The sequence below is a fragment of the Cebus imitator genome, unplaced genomic scaffold (assembly GCF_001604975.1).
Source record: "Cebus imitator isolate Cc_AM_T3 unplaced genomic scaffold, Cebus_imitator-1.0 Scaffold36, whole genome shotgun sequence".
NCBI lineage: Eukaryota > Metazoa > Chordata > Mammalia > Primates > Cebidae > Cebus > Cebus imitator.
Window position 1 is genome coordinate 5,150,286 of NW_016107351.1, and position 23,768 is coordinate 5,174,053.

The 23,768-nt window shown below is 41.5% G+C and overlaps 1 protein-coding gene and 1 non-coding gene across 11 annotated transcripts in view; both read right to left on the bottom strand.

The window, feature by feature from the left end:
* Window positions 1–23,768, bottom strand: part of TNRC6C (trinucleotide repeat containing adaptor 6C) — a 147,792-nt gene that overhangs the window by 29,637 nt on the left and 94,387 nt on the right. For 8 of the 10 annotated variants that reach the window (XM_037737230.1, XM_037737228.1, XM_037737229.1 and 5 more), the window contains 7 exons: window positions 14,499–14,714; window positions 11,806–11,972; window positions 8,622–8,702; window positions 6,884–6,941; window positions 4,319–4,461; window positions 2,757–2,930; window positions 569–715 (listed from right to left, as the gene is read on the bottom strand). In XM_037737230.1, coding sequence (XP_037593158.1) covers window positions 569–715; window positions 2,757–2,930; window positions 4,319–4,461; window positions 6,884–6,941; window positions 8,622–8,702; window positions 11,806–11,972; window positions 14,499–14,714 — 986 coding nt within the window. The remainder of the gene's footprint in view (window positions 1–568; window positions 716–2,756; window positions 2,931–4,318; window positions 4,462–6,883; window positions 6,942–8,621; window positions 8,703–11,805; window positions 11,973–14,498; window positions 14,715–23,768) is intronic. The other 2 variants (XM_017525009.2, XM_017525008.2) reach the window with 1 other exon arrangement.
* Window positions 12,667–12,769, bottom strand: LOC119470652. The gene has a single exon (XR_005199590.1). It is a non-coding gene; the product is annotated as a U6 spliceosomal RNA (small nuclear RNA).

The following is a 23,768-nucleotide window of genomic DNA, read 5'->3' on the forward strand; positions in this document are numbered from 1 at the left end:
AAAAAAAAAAAAAAAAAAAAACTCTATGGGCAAAAATGATCTAATACTGAATATTAAACATAACTAAAAATCTATAACATATATAATATTATGTAAGACGACATTTAGTTCCTCATTAAAGCATGGTTCAGTCCTTGGCTGCCTCTAAGGGAACATCCTCAGCACTACTACAGGCGTGTCACTTTCCTCTCCCACCAATCTAGGGCAGTTCACTGGGTTCATCTAAATAATTTTCGAGAAAGGCTGGGACAAAAACACATCAATGGGAGTGTGCTGTGCAGGTCCCTCCCCCTCAATATTGCTTCTGACCAGGAAGACGCCAAATGCTGGTTTGGGTGGCTGAGGCATTCCAAGGAGAAAGCTCTGAAAATGTCTCCTGGGTCAGGAGAATCAGTTTACTACTTTATAGTCTGAAAGTAATTTATAGGTTCAAAACCAGAAGGCCTTCTCTTAAACATGGATTAAGTCGGCTCTCACTTTAAAATAGTGACTTCTAGGTAACACAGGACCCCACAAAACGCCGGCATCTACATCCTGTTGCGCAGTACTGCTTGGATGTGCGTCTGACCTGAGGGGATAGAAACTGAGGCACTTGAGCACGGAGACTGGGCTGGGAAGAGTTAAGAGGCTGCACTGGTGGCTGTGGCGGCTGCTGCATGGTCCTGGCTTGTGCTGCTCCACTATTGCCAAACATACCCAGATTGCCACTCGGTATCTGTACAGAGACAGAATCAGACACATTCAAGGCAGGCATTTAGAGTAACACTGTTTGCAGGTAGGGTGAAGTGATCTGTTCTAAAGTGAATGCAAAATTATTTCTACTTCCTATTACTGTCAACTTATACCCAAGAGAATTTTATTATTATTTTTTTGAGACACAGTTTTGTTCCTGTTGCCCAGGCTGGCGTGCAATGGTGCAATTTGGCTCACTGCAACCTCCGCCTCCGGGGTTCGAGTGATTCTTGTGCCTTAGCCTCCTGAGTAGCTGGGATTACAGGCATGCACCAACATGCCTGGCTAATTTTTCTGTTATCAGTAGAGACGAGGTTTCTCCATGTTGGTCAGGCTGGTCTCGAACTCCTGACCTCAAGTGATCTGCTCACCTCAGCCTCCCAAAGTGCTGAGATTACAGGCATGAGCCACCATGCCCGACCAAAGTTGTTTTCTTTTTCTTTTCTTTTTTTTTTTTTGAGATGGAGTCATGCTCTGTCGCCCAGGCTGGAGTGCAGTGGCATGATCTTGGCTCACTGCAACCTCTGCCTACCCGGTTCAAGCGATTCTCCTGTCTTAGCCTCCCAAGTAGCTGTGATTACAGGTGTGTGTCACCATGCCCGATTAATTTCCAAGAGATTTTTTTTTTTTGAGACAGATTCTTGCTCTGTCACCCAGACTGGAGTGTGGTAGAGCCATCTTGGCTCACTATAGCCTCCACCTTCCAGGTTCAAGTGATTCTCCTGCCTCAGCCTCCTGAGTAGCTGGGACTACAGGTGCCTGCTGCTATGCCAGGCTAATTCTGGTATTTTTAGTAGAGATGGGGTTTTGTCATGTTGGCCAGGCTGCTCTCGAACTCTTAACCTTAGGTGATCTACCCACCTCAGCTTCCCAAAGTGCTAGGATTATAGGCGTGTGCCACCTTGCCAGGTGCCAAACGAATTTTTAATGAGCATTATTTATACAACAAGAAGGCTACACCATTCCAGGAAACTACCAACATACAATGTTTCACACACAATAGCAATATGAGTATGACTATTTGAATAATATACACTTCCAAAAGGATGTGATAAGAATTAGAGAGTAATAATGTATGGGGATCACTAATCTCAGAGGATAGCAACATTTCTGACAGGAAATATAGTTATTATTTCAACAAGCCTTGAAATGGAATAAACTGACAAATTCAGGCAGTTAATTTTGTGTTAACTATGATAAATATATGGTAGCTGTAGTTTTTACTCCTGTGTAATGAGTTACCTAACAAACAGGTGAGGGAAGGTATTCTATAGCTTCACTTGGCAAGAGCCACCTGAAAGGCACTGGGCGAGACCCCCTGCTGCGAACCTAACTCCAGCGCACACCCTAGCTGGGTTGCTGACTTCAAGCTGGCGTTTCACTGCACCAGCACAGGGGAGGCGGGCAATGTCAGATCACCAGGATCACGCCAGCTGGGCACTGGTGAGTGGAAGGGGCACTGCTGGTAACAACACCAGGACAATGGGCACACAGAGGCTGTTTGGCTGCCCACATCTCACAATGTCTACTTAGAGACATGTCTCCAAGGTGGGTGTGTCAACCTGATGCCAGTGTGATTCCTGAAAACCACTTTGTAAGAGATGTCATCTTTATTTCTGGGAAAAAGGAGAATGTGGTGCTTTCTTGCAGATCAACAGATATAATGTTTTGGCTGCCAGGAGGGAAGAGGCTGGGCACTACCTGGACCCCTGGATGGATCTGGCAGCCAAAGACCACTGTGTAACACATCATCACTTCAACCAGGGCCAAGTTAGCACCAAGGGTGCTGAGAGTCAAACATGGTTAAGTGTAAGAATAAATACAACTAAAGCATTTCCTACTTCAACTCTTAACTCCAGTCACCTGAAGGGAAATCCTGGTAGTATTTCAACTACCTGTACATTTTCAGTTATATTTTAAAATAGAGGTATTAACTACAAATAAGAAAGTTTATGTCTCAAACACATTGTTTTAAAAGGCAGGTAAAACAAAGGCAACGTTTTGCTCTCTCCCAACAGCCTTACCTGTCTAGAAGAATTCAAGTTTTGCATGCCCAGCCCGGAGGCAATCCCACCCAGGGCCTGACTGGGGAGTGCACTGTGTGAAAGGGGGAGCTTCAGGCTTGGGGAAGGCAAGAACGGTGAAGGCGTGGGCTCTTCCACGAGACCGCCATCCTGATTGGAGAAAGAAATGGTGAGCTGTGTGCAGTGTCCATCAGCAGACAAAGCACCAAACAGTTTCCCAAGGAAATAGAGGAGGCATGGATGGAGAAATAATTAATGGATCAAAAAAGTATGGATAAGGGAATGGAGAACATGGGCAAAAGGAAGAGGGGAAAAAGAAAAAGAGAAATAGGATTAAGATGCTGTTTTCAGTTTAAAAGTATTTTACAAACACATATATTAGCTGCTACTATTCTAACTATTGGCCCTGCCAGGGGTGGGAGTAAGGAGGAAGGATGGAGGCACTGGCAAGTCTCATATGGCAAGCACTTTACAACAATTTTCAAATATTCTTTTTGAGAAGTTATTACCAAAGCTATAGGAATACATTAGGTTGAATTCTAGGACATTTTTTTGTTTACCTACAAACACAGCGGTTTCATAGGGTGTAATCTAAGAAGAGGGTGACTTATAAAAAAAGTAAGTTATACAACAGAACCTTACTAATTTTTTTTTTTTTTTTAACATCTATTGAGGTCATGTTATGTGCCAGGTCTTTTGCAAATTTATCTCATCTAACAACACAACCAGCCTATGCATTATTCCGTATTTTAAATGTCAGGGTCCCAATTTAGGGTTGCCAGATTTAGCAAATAAAAATATATGATGCTGAGTTACACTGGAATTTCAGATGAGCAAGTCATTTTTTAGTATAAGCCACCCGCCTTGGCCTCCCAAAGTGTTGGGATGACAGGCATGAGCCACCGCGCCCGGCCTCCTTTCACTGCTTTGTATTTTTTAAAATGTGTTTTTCCTTGCTTCAATTTTATTTTCAAGGATCAACATTTGCAGTGAATTTAGTGCAATGCCTTTCCTCGCTTTGTAGTCACACTAATCTGGAGTGGGGACATCATTACATGACAACACTGGGGACTGAGCTGTGCCTGGACTTGTTAAAGATCCAGGGAGTTTTCCACAGATGACTGCTGTGGTCACCCATGTGGCCAACTGACAAGGGACAGCCAGAGATGGGTGCTTAAGCCTCACCACTTCCAGTCCCTTTTCCTGAGGATAAACAGGTAACACATCATTTCCAAACAGAAGATCTGTTTTTAAAATGAGATAGCAAAATAGAAATTTGATGACCCCTGCCCACTGGACAAACTGAAGCAGATAACCAGCCAAGTTCACACAATAAAAATGAAAATCAGTTTTCAATCCATCTTTTCCATTCTCAGTAACATCATATGAAATACAACATTTCCTTCTTTGGGTTAAACATTCATAATGTTAGAAAAAAATGGAAAGAAGTCACTTAAGTATTACAGTCCAGCAAGTTTTTAATCTGGCTTGCATTAAGGACACAGTTGAAATGAAAAACTCCTCTTGTAAAAAAATAAACAAAAAACCACCTAAATTCATACCTTGTCAAGAAAGGTGGGGCGGTCCACGGAAGACTCTTTGGAGATTGGCGGGCGGCAGCCGAGGGGCTTGGTGGCCATTCCATTATGGTCGGTCACTCCCAGCCCACGCTTGTCCACGTCCACCTTCTTTTCCAGCAGAGCGCCTGGAGCACAACAAACAGAAGCAACGCTGAAAACAAAACAAATGAGTGCTGAGCACAAGACAGGTACCAGCTAAGGCCTCAAGGAGGGATGAAGACCCTCCACCCCTTCAAATATAGTGAAGCCAGGGGCAGAGAGAGCCCTTAGCTTTGTTAGGGCGGAGCCCAACAAGGGGCTGACAAGGATTCACAGGGAGGGGATGGAGGCTGACCCCCTACATCCTTCCATGGCTCCTGCAGTCTGTGATCTGGCCCTGCTGTCCTCGGACCTCTCCACAGCAGCCACACCAGCCACCGCTGGCCCTCAGGGGCTCAGCTTGTCCTCTCCCCGGGATGTACCCCTCCCCAAGTTTTCTACATGGCTTGCTTCCTCATTTTACGAGGGCTTCATGGTGGCTTTCTTGCAGGGGCCTCCTGATGATTCTGTCTGCACCAGCTTCTCTCCTACTGCATGGCCAGGCCTTTCCCTTCACTGAGTCCTGATATCTGCAAGGACTCCTCCAGATGTTCGGGATATAATACTGTGCAAAACAGACATTGTTGCTGTTCTCATGGCTCTTTTTTGTTTAGCCCATAGTAACTTTCCTACTTCAGTTCGAGGGAGTGAGACTTCGCTGCCTGCAGCACACGCTGCTCTGTCTCGCCTGGCAGTTTACACCACATGTCATCACACGTGAATTATTAGACAGTGTGCAATCTACTCTCATCACTCATGAATTCTGTACTTGTAAAACTGGCCTGCTTGCTAAAATTTGTAACCCCCAAATCAATATCTGTGGCACTTTTGTGGCTATTTGTGGACAGACTGGCAAAAATTTGAGTTACCCAACATTTGTGTTCCCAGCTCAGGTCTAGCTTCAGATCTCACATTGTAAAGACGTGTCCGTTTTGTGGTCCATCGACTGTCATTCTTTTCATATTGTGCTTTCTGTAGTGATTCTAGTGTTTAAAACGGTCCCCCATTGTGGTGCGGAGGTGCTATCTCATGTTTCTAGGTTCAAAAAGGCAGTAATGTGCCTTATGGAGAAGATATGTGTGTCGGGCAAGTTTAATTTGAGTTAAAAAGCACTGTTGGCTCTGAGTTCAATGATCATGAATCATTGATAAAGTACATCCTGAAAAAGGAAGAGAAATTCACTGACCTGTATGTGAGGCTGCTCAGAAAGTACTCAAGTAACAGCTGGGCATGTAATAGAGCTATGAAAAAGAGGCTATATTTGTGGATTCATGAGATTATGACTGATAAGTGTAGTGGATGTCATTGTTATGAGTCTGAAAGCCAAATAAATTTATGGTCACATTATCCAGGGTCACAAAAATGTTACACTCTTCTTGGCTAATGTTTTATTATTAACAAATATGGCACATAATTATTTGTGAGAGAAAAAAATATATATTATATGTGTGTGTGTGTATATATATATTTTTTTCTCTCAGAGTCTCACTCTGTCACCCAGGCTGGAGTGCAGTGGTGTGATCTTGGCTCATCACAACCTCCACCACCCAAGTTCAAGTGATTCTCCTGCCTCACCCTCTGGAGTAGCTGGGTTTACAGGTGCCCACCACCATGTCTGACTGATTTCTTTTGTATTTTTAGTAGAGACAGAATTTCACCATGTTGTCCAGGCTGGTCTCAAACTCCTGACGTCTGGTGATTTGCCCACCTTGGTCTCCCAAAGTTCTGGGATTACAGGCGTGAGCCACCGCGCTCAGCCGAGAAATATATATTAATGTTAAATAAGGTGTTTTGAAATAAAAAACACATAAAACAAGGTTATATATTGATTGGTTGACAAAAATGACATGAGCAGGGGCTCATAGGAAGCCGACCCTACATGTCTCCTAGGAGCACTGGTTCAGTATTTGTCAATTTGGCGTTTGTGGTGACTTTACAGAATATAACTAACCAAGAAAATAAGAATCAGCTATATTTAAATATAAATATTTAACATTATTATTACTTTTAAAACAGCTCCAGAACTAGGGTTGCTTGTTCCTTGACAGAAAATCTCATCTCTCAATAAGAGTCAGTGCTCAGCCAGCAAGGCGATGCTTCTGCTGGCCCCTAGGCAAGCCCACTCTGGGGCAAGGCACGAGGAACTTACTCACTGTCCACTGAAGTTTGGTTTGTGGTGCAAGTGTCTCTCAGAGTGTCACTATTACTTCCCCTCAAAACAGACTGGAAAATATGAAAAAAAAAGCCACCAAGCTTCAAATATGGCATTGGCCATTTATCTCCAAAGTCCATTAGTCCCAAGAGACTCACTCTGTGGCTCCAGCTTGTTGTGTGGCTGCTCCTTCACCATGGCCTGGTCCTGTCTACCAGGACATCTTCAACCATTAAACCATGACTACAATAAAATGCTTCTGGAAAGTAAAACTTCACATCTGGGTACCTTTTTAGAAGGTATGTTGTATAACTTACTCATGGCCTGATCAAGATTCATATTGTTACTCTTCAAGGCCTCCTCAGCTGGTTCTCTCTGTGTAGGAAAACAGAGTATTCTTTAGGGCACATTAATTAACAAAAGGAAAGTTTATAAATAGTTTAATCACTATCTACTTAAAGACACAGTTATTAGGTTTGGAACTGGAAATATATTTCTTCACTGTTGAGGTTACAGACAATGTCTTTTAAATTAAAAAATACTTCTAACAATAAAATGTACTGACTTGATTTTCAGAGTAAAGAACTTGTATTTAACACCTTGGAAACAAAACGCGGAGTGACAGTAAACCTTGTAAGTACTCCTGAAGTCTTTTTTGTTTTTTTAAAAAATGTTAACTATCAGTATTATTTTTGTAGAGATCGGCTCCATCTCCATGCCTCTTTCTAGTGCCAGCAACTGTGACAGTCACTGTCAGGGTGCAGAGCTTCATTTTGTACTTCATCAACTCTATCATCATCAACCTTTTTCTAAGAAACAGAAAAACAAAACAAGTAGATTCATTTTGATAATTTACGATCAGAACACAGTAATCTCAGTGGATGATCGAAGACACCAGGGTTCCATGGTAACTCAGACAGTATACATCAAGACACCCTGAGGCCACGGTCAACCTCTTGCCCTCTCACACAGGCAGAGCCTGGCCCACTAACACAATGCCCTGCCCAATGCAGAGGGCCTGTGCCCAGTGTGAAGGATGGGGTTCCTCCTCTACATGGAGGCCATTCTGGACTCATTCTTTAAGGGACATCCACAGTAATTGAAAGACAAACACTCATTTGAATAAGGATTTTGAAAGAAGGCACATGAAGGGAATATATGGTGAAAATGGGCAACATCCCTTGCCATCTTAACTGCTACCCAGTCTCAGGAACTGAACAGACTATGATATTTTCAGGAGAATGCCCTGCAATATGAATTATCCCTACACATGATTGGAATCTTGGGAACTAAGTAGGTCTGGTTAGGATACTTTTCTTGGATACAAAACCTTAGTACTTTATATCAAGTTTTCTCTTGTCATCTTTATCAATATACTGTATACACTAATGAAATTCACTTTTAATTATAAATTAAAAGAAAATATAAAACTGTATAAACCAATGAAAATTAAAGATCACACAGCATTTTATGGATTACAGGCATAGTGACTCATGCCTGTAATCCCAGCACTTTGGGAGGCCAAGATGGACACATTGCTTGAGCCCAGGAGTTCAAGACCAGCCTGGCCAACATGGTGAAACCTCGTTTCTACCAAAAATACAAAAATTGGCCGAGCATGGTGGTGCATGACTGTGCGCTAGCTACTTAGGTGGCTGAGACAGGAGGACTGCTTGAGCCCAGTCATGCCACTGTACGCCAGCCTAGGTGCCAGAGCAAGACCCTATCTCAAAACCAAAAAACCACAAATAGCATTTTCTGTTTTAGGAAAAGGCTCTTACACTTTTCTTGATAGAAGTTATGTGGGTCTTTGCTGTGGTACAAAGCAATGATCCCTAACGCAAACTACCCAGGTAAAAGGGAGATTTAAGAGTTAGATGATGTCAAAAAACAAAAAAACAAACAAAAAAACAAAAAAGTTAGACAATGTCAATATCTCATTCCTCAAATGCTCTTGGTGTCTTTTATCACATATAATAAACATGGAAAGGAAACTATCAGGGCATTTCATTTTGGGAAGCATGGTAGGTAGGAGTAAACCAAGATGCCAGTTACCGGGAAGCCCATGTCTGTGAGTTGCTTGATCAGCCGGCTCATGATCCAGGCCTCATCCTGCTTGCCAGACGTCTTCATGCCCTGTAACAAAGTGTGGGAAAGGGGAAAGTCCATGAACTACATTTTAATGCATTTCTTCCAGAAACAGGAGACAAGGTCATTTAAAAGTCACTGAATCTTTTTGTATTAACGTTGAATAATGCTGTATTCCAGGAACTCCCTAACAGTATTTCATGGCTTCTACTGTGGAAAGCATCAAGGTACATTTGCAGGTTGGTATATATGTGCAGTTTATGAACTTAAAAAAAAGCAGGATATTTCTCTTTCCCAGGTAATTTAGTTCATCACAAATACACATTACTTTTATCGTCCAAAAATCCTAAGTGCTCCCTTGAACACAGCCCTATGTGTTTATTAAAAATTACAGTTTTTGTCCTTTTATAAGCTTTATTCTGAAAAATGATAAAATGAGGGGGTTTATTCCAAAGAATAAGGAGGCAACAAGGAGAGAGGAAGAAAAAAACCTGTTAATTTTATTAACTATTTGTTTCTTGTAGCTCATAGGGTAGAGAAAAGGAGTAAGTACGAAAATGTCAGTGAAGGAGACGATGAGGAAAAGGTCAGCTACAGAATGAGCAGTGGGTGGGGAGGGCCTGGCACCACAGAGAAGCCAGAAGGCTTCTCAATAACTTCCCTCTGAGCCTATAAATGCAAAGGTTCTAATGAAGCATTATTCCAATATAAAAAAAAAATCTCCTTCTAAAAATATTCTTCATAGTACTTTCCAAAATTGAGCCTGCCATAGCTATATAATGGAGCACATGAAGCTCTATAAACAAACATGCTTTCTTTCCTCAAGGAACTAGCTTATTTGGGGTATTTTAATCATTACTACACTGCCAGAGCCGGATCAGCCAAGATTTTAATTTACCAATTTGGTATTTCTGGTCCCATCATTAACTGGATTATCTGCCAGCCCAACTGCCAAAAGGATTCTTTAGAATGTCCGTGATCACTTCTACTCCTCATGAGCAGAGAGTCCTGATTTTAGTTTCTGGGTTCTGCTGATGGTTAACTGAACGCTTTTTAAACTAAGTTTTTTTGACCATGAATACATTCACATCATTCAAAAGTATAAACAAGGTATAAAGAAAGTTTTCATCTCATGCCACCCAAACTGCTTAGTTCCTGTTCTCTCTAAGAGGAAACTACTCATAGCAGTTTCTTATTTGCCCTTCCAGAGAATTTAGAACATTCTAGAGAGGCTGATACACTACGTGTGCATGCATGCACACACACACACAAACTTGTTTTCTTCCTCTTACCCCACAAAATTGGGTGTGTGTTATGTTTTTCTGCATCTTTTCACAATGTACTTTAGTGATCTTTCCATATCAATACATATACAGAATTTCCTTTTAAATAGTTTTCCAGAATGCAGAAGTAGTGTAATTAACTGGTTATTCCATCAATGTATGTTTAAACTATTTTTATCTTTTTAGTACAAAAATGCTGCAATACAAAACTGTATAAATGCCACAAAGTGAGACACTGTCTCTACAGAAAAAATAAAAAAAAAAAATTAGTTGGGCACAGTGGCATGTAACTGTAGTCCCAGCTACTCGGGCGGCTAAGACAGGAAGACATTTCGAGCCCAGGAGTTCAACGTTGTACTCCAGCCTGGGTGACACAGCAAGACTGTCTCTAAACAACTTTTTTTAAATACAAAAATAAAAATGTTGGCTTTCGGCGGGTCTGAGAGATGAAAAATGGCAGGCATCTCTGAGTGCTGTTTGAAACTGAACTGCCTTCCTGTGAGTCCCTGTGTCTAGCAGCCATCAGTGCTCCTTCTCTGTGAACTATCTACTGTTCACATTCTGTGCTCCTTTTTCTATTGGGTTTCCGGCTTTTTTTTTTTTTTTAAATCAGTTTCTAGGACTTTACGTATCAGGGAGATTGGCCCTCTCCATGATATGAGTTATAAACGTTTTTCCACTTTGCAGTTTTTCTTTTGACTTTGATTATAGTATTTTCTATCATGTACAGTTTTTATATTTTTGTATTTGTGTCTATTGACAAAAAATTTTATTTTATGGCTTTTAGATTTTGGTCATTCATAGGCCTCTCTGACTCCAAAATTGCTTTTAATGTCTTTCACATTTTAATATTTTTAATATTTAAATCTATGATCTACTTGAAATTCAGTCACGTTGAATGTGTGACTGAAATGGGCAGTCATCTAGAAAAAAGATACACACCTCCTGTATCTCATGTATATGAGATATGTATCTGAGTTTTTTTCTAGATGATTGCCCATTTGTGTCCTTTTTTTTTTTGAGACAGAGTCTCGCTCCGTTGCCCAAGCTGGAGTGCAGTGAGGCGATCTTGGCTCACTGCAACCGTAACCTCTGCCTCCCAGGTTTAAGTGATTCTCTTGCCTCAGCCTCCCCAGTAGCTGAGATTACAGGCACCCGTCACCACATCTGGCTAATTTCTGTATTTTTAGTAGAGATGGGGTTTCACCACGTTGGCCAGGCCGGACTGAACTCCTGACCTCAAGTGATGTACCCACCTTGGCCTCCCACAGTGCTGGGATTACAGGCATGAGCCACTGCACCTGGCCTGCCCATTTGCTTTAAGACTTCTTAACCATCTCTCAAACACTTTGGTCTCAGGACCCTACAATACTCTCTCCCAAAGAACTTTTGTTTATATGAGTTGTATCTACTGCTATTTACTGTATTAGAAATTAAAACTGAGAAAATTTAGAAATATTAATTTTGTTTAAAAATAAAGCCATTGCACATTAACATAACACTTAAAAATAAACAGTAATTAAGTTTTCATGAAAAGAGTGGTACTGTTCGGCCTTCTGGCAAATCTCATGTCTGGCTTAAAAGAAAATGGCTGGATTTTCTTATCTGTTTCTGCAGATTCTCTGCTATAATAAAGATCTCTGTACACCTACACGCTATACTGGAGACAGATCTCAAATGAAAAAGACAGTCTTAGTACTGGCATGAAAATAGTTGTGACCTTGCTTAATCCCTTGAAAGGGTTGCTGGGCCCTGAGACTACTCTAAGAAACTCAGGTCTACCTTTTCATCTGATTCACTGGATACTGAATGTGTCTGAAGTACCTTTGGCTTTCAGGGCATATCATCTTTAAGAGTGTTGTATTTACCTTTTGAAGTCCTTTTTTGGGGGCATTCCCCCAGGAGCTGCAGGAGGAGGTGCTTTCTTGGGAAGCAGCATTATTCCACACGTCTCCTTCTTCATCCTCCCACTGGCTGGTACTGAGGTTCATTTCATCCCCACCACTGCCCCAGCCTTCTTGCATAGATTTTGAAGCTAGAAAGAGAGCAAACATGAACTTACCAATTTCATGCCCCTAACACGGACAATGCTTCCACTATAACATATAATTTAGGGGAAGTGGGACAAATGAGATGTAATCTACCTTTTTACGCCTTCATTTCTCCCAGATCTAAGAAATGAATTTCTCCTGCTAGATATGTAAATAAACATGTATATGTATGTAATTTTCCCTTCAAACACCGGCTATTTGTACTCTGTGCTGTTCTAAACTTCCTTGACCAACTACAGATCATTCTAAAACATAAACATGCTAAAAGCAAATCCTGGGGCTGGTAGGGAAGGTGGCAATCTCTATATGGTATGAAAAGGCTACAGAAACGTAGATTCCTAAAAAATTTCATTGTCCTGTGTGGTTTTAAAAATTTGTACTTTTTTCTACTTTTTTGAAACACAGTCTTGCTCTCTTGACTAGAGTACAGTAATGCAATCATAGCATCCTGCAACCTTAAACTCTTGATCAATGATCCTCCTGCCTCAGCCTCTCAAGTAGCTAGAACCATAGGCATGTGTCACCACATCTAGCTAATTTCATTTCTTTTTAATAGAGACGGTGACTCACTATGTTGCCCAGGCTGGTCTCAAACTCCTGGGCTCAAGTGGTCCTCCTGCCTTGGCAGCCCAAAGTGTTGGGATTACAGGCATGAGCCATCACAAGTGGCAGGAAAATTTGTATATGGGATGCTTCACGAATCTGCACCTTATCCTTGCATAGGAGCCACGCTAATCTTCTCTGTATTGTTCCAATTTTAGTACCCTTGTCTGATTCTTAATCACTGCTTGATCCAAACCTGTGAGCATTATGTCACACAGACCAGTGCTTCTCAAACTTGCCCACTTGTGATAGTCAGCTGGAACATGTGAAATGGAGCAAGCCTGAGGTCAGGCCTGGTAGGCTGCACTTCTCCCAAGCTCGCAGGAGATACGGACAAACTAGCAGGATGGAGGCCTTCGGCAGATGGAGCTACAAATTTACCACTGAACTTCGACTGCAGATGTTTTTTCCTCCTTTCTTAAAACACAAAGTGATTTGCGATATCAAAATTACCCCAAATTTTCACTTATTTGAAGAATATGAAGAAGGGGAAACACTAGGTAACAGCGCAGTTAGCTGGGTCTTTAATGAAGATACAAGGCTGATAAACACACAAAATAGGCACCTAACTGTGCCTCCCAGGAAAAATTATGAAAATAGAATACACTGCCTCAAAACAGCACAATTAATCTAAATACTCAGAAATTGCCTTATCTTTTAGGTTTGTAACAAAAAGTAATATAAATGGAATAAATACCTTGAGCATAGTGGTGGCTGTATGGAACCGATAAAATTTCATTTTAAGATGTTCAAAGAAAAGGTGAAGCTTCTGCAGTTATGTGAACATTTTTTTTTAGATGGAGTCTCTCTGTCGCCCAGGCTGAAGTGCAGTGGCACAAACTTGGCTCACTGCAACCTCTGCCTCCCGGGTTCAAGCAATTCTCCTGCCCCAGCCTCCTCAGTAGCTGGGATTACAGGCACCTGTCGCCACTACCGGCTAATTTTTGTATTTTTAGTAGAGACGGGGTTTCACCACGTTGGCCAGGCTGGTGTCAGGTGATCCACCCGCTCTGGCCTCCCAAAGTGCTGAGATTACAGGCATGAGCCACGGTGCCCAGCCAGAATTAAATGGGAGGAAAATGTAGTTTTTTCCTTTTTTCAAGTTGTTTATGTTTAAGCACAATAACATGAAAATAAACATGGTAACTTCCACCCAAAGTGGAATTCTGTTGGCAAGATAAAAGAAGGGCAAGATGGCAAGATGTTAGATTGCCGTGACGTAATACATATTTTCAAAACTAATCTCAAGAAGAAAAGATGATATGCTTTATCCATCTTGCTCAGTGAAGCAGGTTTAAATTACTCAATGTGGCAGGCATTAAGACTGCTGCTGAAGTAGTGTGGGCATTATTAGGAGAATCAAACATACTGCTGGGTTGCTTTGATTCTTTCATTTATTTGCATTATTAAAAAAGGAGGGCATGGACATCTCTTAAAAGCGTCTTTGTGTTCACATATCAGACATGGGAAATATTTTATAATCTTGGCCTTTTGTTCAAGTGATGGGGTCTTGCTTTATTGCCCAGGCTGGATGCAATGGGACAGTCATGGCTTAACCTCCTGGGCTCAAGCTATCCTCCTACCACAGCCTCCCAAGCAGCTGGGATTCCAGGCACGTGCCACCATGCCCTGCTAATTTTTCAATTTTTTTGTAGTGACAAGGTCTTACTATGCTGCCCAGGTTGGTCTTGAACTCCTGGGCTCAAGTGATCCTCCTGCCCTGGCCTCCCAAAGTGCTGGGATCACAGGTGTGAAGCACTGTGTTTGGCCAAGATTCTTGGTTTGTGGTTAATCTTAAAATATAAACATTATGAGTAAAGTATCCTAAAACTCTAATTTTTAAACTTCAACACTTTTGAGAATCATTTCTAATTGCCAGATCAGGGCAAGCAAGATGCTAGGCTTACCTGGTTTGCACAGGGCCGAGGCAGCAACAGGTGCGCCAGCTCTTCCAAATGCCATCGGTGGCTCAGCAGGGTGATCTCCCCACCCACTGCCACTGCTGGGTGGCTTCCCCCATGCTGCTGTGCCATTGTCCACCAGTGTAGAAGGGGAGGATGGTTCTCCCCAAGAGTGTTCAGTCTTTGAGTGAACATTAGGCATTTCTCCCCAGCCTGATGAAACTGAAAAAGGTTCCAAGGGGTACAGAAAATCATAAAAGTGCATCAGAGAAAAGTACAAATGTAATTCGGTTTTCAGTTTCAACATAATTTGAAGATAATCTATCCTTAGAATAGCCTTTAGTAGAAAATTTAAAGGAGGCAAATGTATTATATGTAATCAGATTTGTTTAGCTTTGTATTTTAAAATTTGTATTTATTTATTTTTGTAAATATATAAACACAGTGAGACGGGGTCTCATTGTGTTGCCCAGGCTGACCTCAACTCCTGGGGCATGCCACTGCACATAGATTGTTTAGCTTATTAGAACTGTTCAGACACAGTGGCTCATGCCTGTAATCCCAGCACTCTGGGAGGCTGAAGCGGGTGGATTACGTGAGGTCAGGAGTTCGAGACCAGCCTGGCCAACATGGTGAAACCCCATCACTACTAAAAATACAAAAATTTAGCCAGGTACAGTGGTGCACACCTCTAGTCCCAGCTACTCAGGAGGCTGAGGCAGAAGAATCTCTTGAACCTGGGAGGCAGAGGCTGCAGTGAGCCAAGACTGTGCCACTGTACTCCAGACTGGGCGACAGAGCAAGAATCTGTCTCAAAAAATATAAAATAAAAAACAGCCATTTTCTAACTCCTGACCTCTACCCATTTACAACTTTAAAAGTCCATTAAAAATTAAAGCCTATTTAATTCTCAGCATTTGCAACACAGTATGGTTTAAAAGAACAGTTTAAAACTATGATTAAGTAGCTTGTTTACTTCTTGGATTATATGTAATGACATAAAAGAAATATGTTACATGATTCTGAGAAAAATTTATGAGTTGCAAATATATAGTGAAATATTATTCTTAACTTTTGACCACTGTAGACCCAGATCACCTTATCTGAGCAAAGAAATGAGAAAACAGCAGATTAAACACATAAAGTAATAACTGGAAAATGAAGATAGTTCCCATGGTACCACCCACAAGCTGAGAGAGATCAGAGATGTCTGTCTTAAGAGAGTTAAATTATGGATCAGAGTAGTTACTGCAGGTACTCTGGGAGGGATTTTCAGAAACCCTTTCATTCCTTTGCCAAGTCCTTCTGCAGCTGCATCCTCAGGGATTGGTCCCTTGTGAAAACAGGTTACAGATGCACATACAAGCTTGTGGCATTACAGGTGACCCTTGACAACATGGGTGTGAACTTCAGTGATCCACTTATACACAGATTTTCTTCTACCTCCACCACCTCAGCGATAGCAAGACCAAGCCCTCCCCTTCCTCCTCAACATGAAGATCATGAAGATGATGAGAATGAAGACCTTTATGATGATCTACTTCCACCTAATGAATATACTTCTCTCCCTCACAATTTTTTTTTTTTTTTTTGAGACGGAGTTTTGTTCGGTCACCAGGCTGGAGTGCAGTGGCACAATCTCGACTCACTGCAAGCTCCGCCTCCTGGGTTCAAGCGATTCTTCTGCCTCGGCCTCCAGAGTAGCTGGGACCACAGGCGCATGCCACCACCCCCGGCTAATTTTTTTGTATTTTTAGTAGAGACGGGGTTTCACCATGTTGGACAGGCTGGTCTTGAACTCCTGACCTTAAGTGATCTGCCCACCTCTGCCTCCCAAAGTGCTGGGACTACAGGCGTGAGCCATTGTGCCCAACCCTTACAATTTTCTTTTCTTATTTTTGAGGAGTCTTGTTTTGTCACCAGGCTGGAGTGCAATGGCGTGATCTCAGCTCAACACAACCTCTGCCTCCTGGGTTCAAGCGATTCTCCTGCCTCAGCCTCCTGAGTAGCTGGGATTACAGGTGTGCATCACCACGCCTGGCTAATTTTTTGTATCTTTAGTGGGCGTAAGGTTCCACCATGTTGCCAGGATGGTCTTGATCTCCTGACTTCATGATCCACCCACCTTAGCCTCCCAAAGCGTTGGGATTACAGGTGTGAGCCACTTTTTTTTTTTTTTGAGACAGAGTCTCACTTTGCCACCGAAGCTGGAGTGTGCAGTGCAGTAGCATGATCTTAGCTCAATGCAACCCTTCGCCTCCTGGGTTCACGTGATTCTCCTGCCTAAGCCTTCCGAGTAGCTGGGATTACAGGCACCCACCACTATGCCCAGTTAATTTTTTTTGTGTTTTTAGCAGAGATGGGGTTTCACCATGTTGGACAGGCTGGTCTTGAACTTCCAACCTCAGGTGATCGGCCTGCCTTGGCCTCCCAAAGTGCTGGGATTAAAGGCATGAGTCACCGTGCCCAGCCAGTTGTAATTCTTACATAGATACATTTTGTTCAGAGACAGAAGTGTGAATATTTTAAGTCGTAACTGTTGAAAGCATGTGACTGTGTGCAAGAGAAAAACTTACAGTATAAAATGCAAATAGTTAACCATAAATTTTACATTGTTTGGCTTCAACATGGATATTACAATATCAATTATGAAATGTATTAATATTGACTAAAAATAGCATTGAATCAGTTCCCTTGATACTCTTTATTCTAATAAAATGCAGTAATACTGATTAATAACAGAAGGACACACAACCTAGAAATCAATTTAAAGTACAAGCTCTATGCTGAGCAATGTTTTATGCAAATAGTTACCAATAACATGGGATTAGCCCTAACCAGTTATTGCTGGCAACTGATAACTATATTACCTTTAATTACACAAAAGACAATAATATACATCGGGAGAAATAGTTACACAAATTGAAAGGACAAAATTAAATCAGGGACATTAACATAGCTAATAAAAATCATGAAGGTTTTGGGAAGCTAAAATAACTTATGTGTTGCTGAAGACCAACCAGCTATAAAAATGCTAATTTATTGCAGGTAATTAAATAATGAACTCACCTAGAATTTGTTTATCATCTCTAGACCTCCATCTCTTTGAAGAGTCAATATATATTACAAATTATTTAAGTCAAAACTAAGAATAAAATACCAAGATTGTGGTAAGCATAGTTAATTGATTTTTATAAAGAATTTTAAATTCCTCTTAAAAGCAGCAGAAATGCCTACAGAGTATTTTCATGTAGAAGGCAAACGATTTGCAAGCATCATGTTTCAAAATCTTAGAAATAAAAGAACACTTGCTTACTCAAAAAATTTAAAAAACCTGGTATTTCCATTTTTATTTTTATTTAATAGAGACAAGGTCTTGCTGTGTTGCCCAGGCTGAAGTGCAGTGGCTATTCTTAAGTGTGATCAAGGTGCACCGCAGCCTGGAACTCCTAGATTGAAGCGATCCTCCTGCTTCTGAGTAGCTAACAGGCGCCTGCCACCACACCTGGCCCAATATTTTCATTTTCAGTTGAATCTGGCAAGATTATAATTTACCAATAATGCCATCCTAACAGAAACACTAGGATGTATCATCTGACACTCTAAAGGTTTTAGAAGATATGCTAAAAATTGAAATGCATTAGAAAATTTTGATGCAGAACAAGTATTCTCAGCATATAGAAAATAATTTTAAGTACCTAGAATTAAAATAATCTCCACTGTTAAGTGTTTATCATCAGAGTGAATTTGGCATCTTTTTTTGGTTAATAATTTATAGGGATTCTTTTAAAGTCTGAATTGATGAGGTAGAACAAATTTCTATCTTACATTTAACATACTGATACTAAACTTTTAAAAATGGTCCTTCAAATACTACTGCTTTTTGCAGAATATCTCTGTACAATGGGGTTTTGGAATCGTTATCTCCCTTCAATTTCTTCAAATTAACAAACAGAGATGGAGATAATAAAACATAGCCAGAATATGTAGTTTTCTTCAATTTTAAAATATACTCTAATTGTCCTTCAGAATGGAGAAAACAAAGTGTCTAAGTGGTGTGCACCTGGAAGACGGTTATAAAATTGAGCAGGAGACAGAGAAAAGGCCAAATAATCGGACCCAGGAACAGAGAATCACTCACTAAACATTGTTAAGCACATAGCATCTTAAGTACTACAGATAATTCAGTCAGTGGATGGAATTCTTTCCTCTATGAAATAAAAAATCAATTGTAGCTTGTTCCACAGACGCCACTTACATAGCTTCATAAATGCAATAGGCAGTCCTTTTTGGGAAGAAAGGTTTAGTTAAAAAGTGGCCAATTATAATTAATTGAGAGTATATGATAAAGGACTAGGCTGGGCGCAGTGGCTCATGCCTGTAATCCCAGCACTTTGGGAGGCCAAGGCAGGTGAATTACTTGAGGCCAGCAGTTCAAGGCTAGTCTGGCCAACATGGTGGCACACACCTGTAACACCAGCTGCTCAGGAGGATGAAGCACGAGAATTGCTCGACCCTGGAAGATGGGCATTGCAGTGAGCTGAAGTCTTGCCACTGCACTCTAGCCTGGGTGAGAGAGTTAAGACTCTGTTTCAAAAAAAAAAAAAAAAAATATATATATATATATATATCTATATGATAAAGGATTAAAAATTCAATTGATCAGGCATTTACTGAGTGCTTGCTGTGTGTTGGCTTTTTAAGGTACGGAACTAAATATTAATTAGATGACATTTTTTACTCATACCAATGGCCTTTAAAAGTTAACGTAAATTTACTATGATGGTTGGTTGGGTACTGGCTTATGGAGAAACAGAGCAGAATTGATAGTTGTCAGATCAATAAATCTTTCATAGCTGAAATCAAGATGGGTTTTTATACAGTGAAACTTTATACAGAAGAGTTTGCTCATTATAGAAGAGTAGTCAGATGGCAAAGTATCCTACTTTTCTGACAGCTTTTGCTGTGGGCATTTTACACTTCTGTTCCAAATTCAGGGGACTCTTATTTGAGGGTTTCAGATTCAGGGTCCTTTCTAGAAGCAGACCACAGGCCTCGAGCTGCACAGCAACTTCCCTTAGAAGAGCTTCTCCCTGCCTTATTATAACATAGATTAAGTATTAGAAAAGGAAAAGCCATTTTATTTAGTTTTGATTTCAGTACATTAACACAGATTTTAATGTGCTAACTCTTCCCTACTGGTATGGGGGGGTGGGGGGACACACTGTATTTTCTTTTTCGAGACAGGATCTCCTGTTGTCCAGGATGGAGTGTGGCGGTGTATCCACAGCTCACTGCAGCCTTGACCTCCCTGGGCTCAGATGATCCTCCTGCCTCGGCCTCCTGAGTAGCTGGGACTAGAGGCACGCTAATCCATGCCTGGCTAATTTTTGTATTTTTAGTAGAGACGGGGTTTCACCATGTTGACCAGGATGGTCTCGATCTCTTGACCTTGTGATCCACCCGCCTCAGCCTCCCAAAGTGCTGGGATTACAGGCTTGAGCCACTTTTTTTTTTTTTTGAGACAGAGTCTCACTTTGCCACCGAAGCTGGAGTGTGCAGTGCAGTAGCATGATCTTAGCTCAATGCAACCCTTCGCCTCCTGGGTTCAGGCAATTCTCCTGCCTCAGCCTCCTGAGTAGCTGGGACTACAGGCACGCGCCACCATGCCCAGCTAATTTTTTGTAGTTTTAGTAGAGACGGGGTTTCACCATGTTGACCAGGATGGTCTCGATCTCTTGACCTTGTGATCCACCCGCCTCAGCCTCCCAAAGTGCTGGGATTACAGGCTTGAGCCACCGCACCCGGCCAATTTTTCTATTTTTTGTAGAGATGTGGGTCTCACTAGGTTGCCCAGGCTGTTCTCAAACTCCTGGGTTCAAGCAACCCACCTGGCTCAGCCTCCCAGAGTGTTGGGATTACAGGCGTGAGCCACAGTGTCCGGCCCCACACTGTGCGCATACCATGAAGACGGTATTTTCAACCGTCTTCATCACTTACCTATTTTGAATTACCCAAAACTAAGGACTTTGCAGGTGGGGTTCACGTGTCTCACACCATGGACTCGCGCTGAGAAGCATCTCTTACTACTTCCTAGCAGGCTTCTAACTCCCCAGTCCTTGCTCAAGTCCAGCCCCACTTATCAAAGCCCTCGAACACAGGAAAGCAAAAACCCAACCAAATCCAAACACAAGAAAAATCCCACATCTACAAAAAGCGTAGATCACTCAGATCATTCCTCTTTTAGTAACCATTCCGTAGTGCTTAAAATAGAATTCCTTCTGGCTGGAGAGGTCAATGGGATCTATTTCTGAAGTTATGTGAAAACAGCTGAGCTGTAACAGGATCTTGTTGATTCACTCCATCTGCAGGTGACTGTTTTTTGGGATAGTTTTTATAGTAAAGAATGATAAACTTCCTAGGACAGGAGTCTAGAAGGAAGGCCAACGCTCTCTAGCTTCTGGTGCTGAAGAGACTTAGAGAAACAATACACGTTTCATCGCTGTAGGTAGAAGCTTCCTAACTTTTTCCAAGTTTTAGTTTAGTGAAAGGGAGATACGCCTCTTCCATGATTAACATACACAATCTCTGCTTTTATATTTTATATTATGATAAATGTTCCAGAAAACTAAGTTTTAAAGCAAGTATCACCAGATTAAGTACCCGTATGCAAAGTAAAATTTGCCTCTGGCTAGAGCCTTTGCTCACTTGTAGTAGCCTACAGTGGTCACCACCAGCACAGCTGAAATACCTGCTGTGGTCGAGAGACATCTCTAAAGGTCTGCAAATAGGCAGTAAAATGAACACAAAAAATTCTAGACTAAGGTCAGTATTAGCAGTATACTTCCTGCACAGGTCACTTTCTGATTGGCATACGTAATATTTTATTTCTAGCCATTGTTGAACACACAGTATGTCGAGACCCCACTATGCTGCTGGTTAAGTTTGGATCAAGTGTATAATGGCCTTCATACTTTACTCTAACATTATCTACATTTTGGTGAAATCTGAGTTCAGTGATGAAATCCCTGAAGTTCTTCTTCAATTTCGTTGTTAGATTCAGAGTCAACTATGAGGCTCTGTCACTCACTAAATGGTTTTATTAATTAGTATTCAATGTTCTGTTGTGTGTCTGCAAGTGTCTTTTTTTTTTTGAGACAAGAGTCTTGCTCTAACGCCAGGTTGGAGTGTAGTGGTGCAATCCCGGCTCACTGCAACTTCCGTTTTCCAGTTTCAAGCAATTCTTCTGCCTCAGCCTCTCGGGTAGGGGGGACTACAGGCATGCAGCACCACACCAGGCTAATTTTTTGTATTTTTAGTAGAGATAGGGTTTCACCATGTTGGCCAGGATGGTCTCGATCTCCTGACCTCGTGATCCGCCCGCCTCGGCCTCCCAAAGTGTTGGGATTACAGGCATGAGCCACCGCGTCCGGCCTGCAAGTGGGTTTTTAAGTGTCCCAGAATATTTATGTCTAAGTATACAAGGTAATCATGTTGCTGAGTATTTTTAGGATTTGCTTCATTCCCTTAGAACACACACAAATGCTACGTTTTTCCTTTCTCCCTTTGTGCCACATCCCACTAACTGGTAAAACAACAGACTGATTTTACGACGACTTAATAGCTTCGTATGCACAGCAGAACACCAGGTGCAGGTCCTGCAATTCTGGCTTGCACCAGAGACTGAGTAATTAAGGAATCTTCTGAGGAGGAGGAGGTGTGCAAGCCAGTGTAGACAACTTCACATCCTGGGTCAAGTGCAGCCTCTGAAGCCCTTCTCAGGCAGCCTATACTTTCTGATAAAAAGACAGGCACAGGGATATTTCTCTGGATTCATACTGTTGTTTTATCTCCAGAATGAATCTGAACCAGGTCCAGACAACCCAGTTTAGGAAGCTACACTGCATTTCCTAAAATACTATCGGTTTTCTTCAGGCTCACAGAAAACTAGTTAATATCAACAAACACAGGAGAAAAATGACTGTACCGTAGCATTCACTCCTTTAAAACACACACACACAATATGTAATTCAGAAATCATGTTTTGTAAGATAGGAGAGATCAATACCCTTAAGTGGTAAAGATCAAAAATTTAAAACCCAAACTCTGATGTAAGTGAAAATTCTATGAATTCAGCATAGGCCAATAGCAAAATTACATTAAACCTAAAAACACCAACCTTAAAAATAGAAGCTTCATGAGGCAGTCACAAGTGGAAGGTTTTTGTCTGGGAATCCCAGTAGCTATTCAAAGCTATGCAGGCATTCAAGCCAGTGGGCAGCACGGCCCGGCAGATGCTGAGATTGCTGCTGCCCTTGCTGCTCCTGAATGGCCAGAAGGCACAGTCCCCAGAGAGGAATGCCACTCCCGTATACGGTCACCTCTATGAAGGGAACTGGTATGGAATTGTGTCTGCTACTTCTATAGGCTCAAAGAATCGCTTGGTCTGACAAGCTTGGAGAGTGAAAGACTATGATTACTTGTAATTCTCAAGGGTGATGAACTTCACTCTCACCGCTAAAGAAGGCCTGGTTGATGCTTGAGACTTAAACACCACAGGTAATATAGAGCAGGAATAATAGTGTAGCCATTTTACACCAGTGGTAGAAAAAGAGATTAACATTATAAATGAAAAAAATAAACAACCCCATCGTATGTTGTGCAGTACGCTAAACTCGACATAGTTTCAGCATATGAGCTTATTTCTACATGGAAAAAAGTTTGCGTAACTTGTTTATCTCTGTTAATTGGTAAAACTAGATTCACAGCTGCTCCTATAAAATTGCTACAACTACAAAGAGCACAGGCATGCAGAGGCTCCAAGAGCTACAGGAAGAAAGGAGTATAGAAATACTCACTCTGTTAAGCTGTAGCAATTACAGCACATTTTTCTTCTTTATATTTGGTAATAATACGTGCCATTTGTTTTAAAAAATCTGTAAATATTTTTCATATAAGAGAATTATTTTGGCCCTTTTAACTGAACAAGAATGCTTTTCTCAGTGAAGCTCCCATTTTTGGCTATTAAAAACCAGTTAAAAGTACTTTCTGGGCCAGGCACGGTGGCTCATGCCTGCAATCCCAGCGCTTTAGGAAGCCGAGGTGGGTGGATCACTTGAGGTCAGGAGTTCAAGACCAGCCTGGCCGACATGGTGAAACCCAGTCTCTACTAAAAATACAAAAAATTAGCTGGGCTTGGTGGTACGTGCTTGCAATCCCAGCTGCTAGAAAGGCTGAGGCAAGAGAATCGCTTGAACCTGGGAGGTGGAGGTTGTG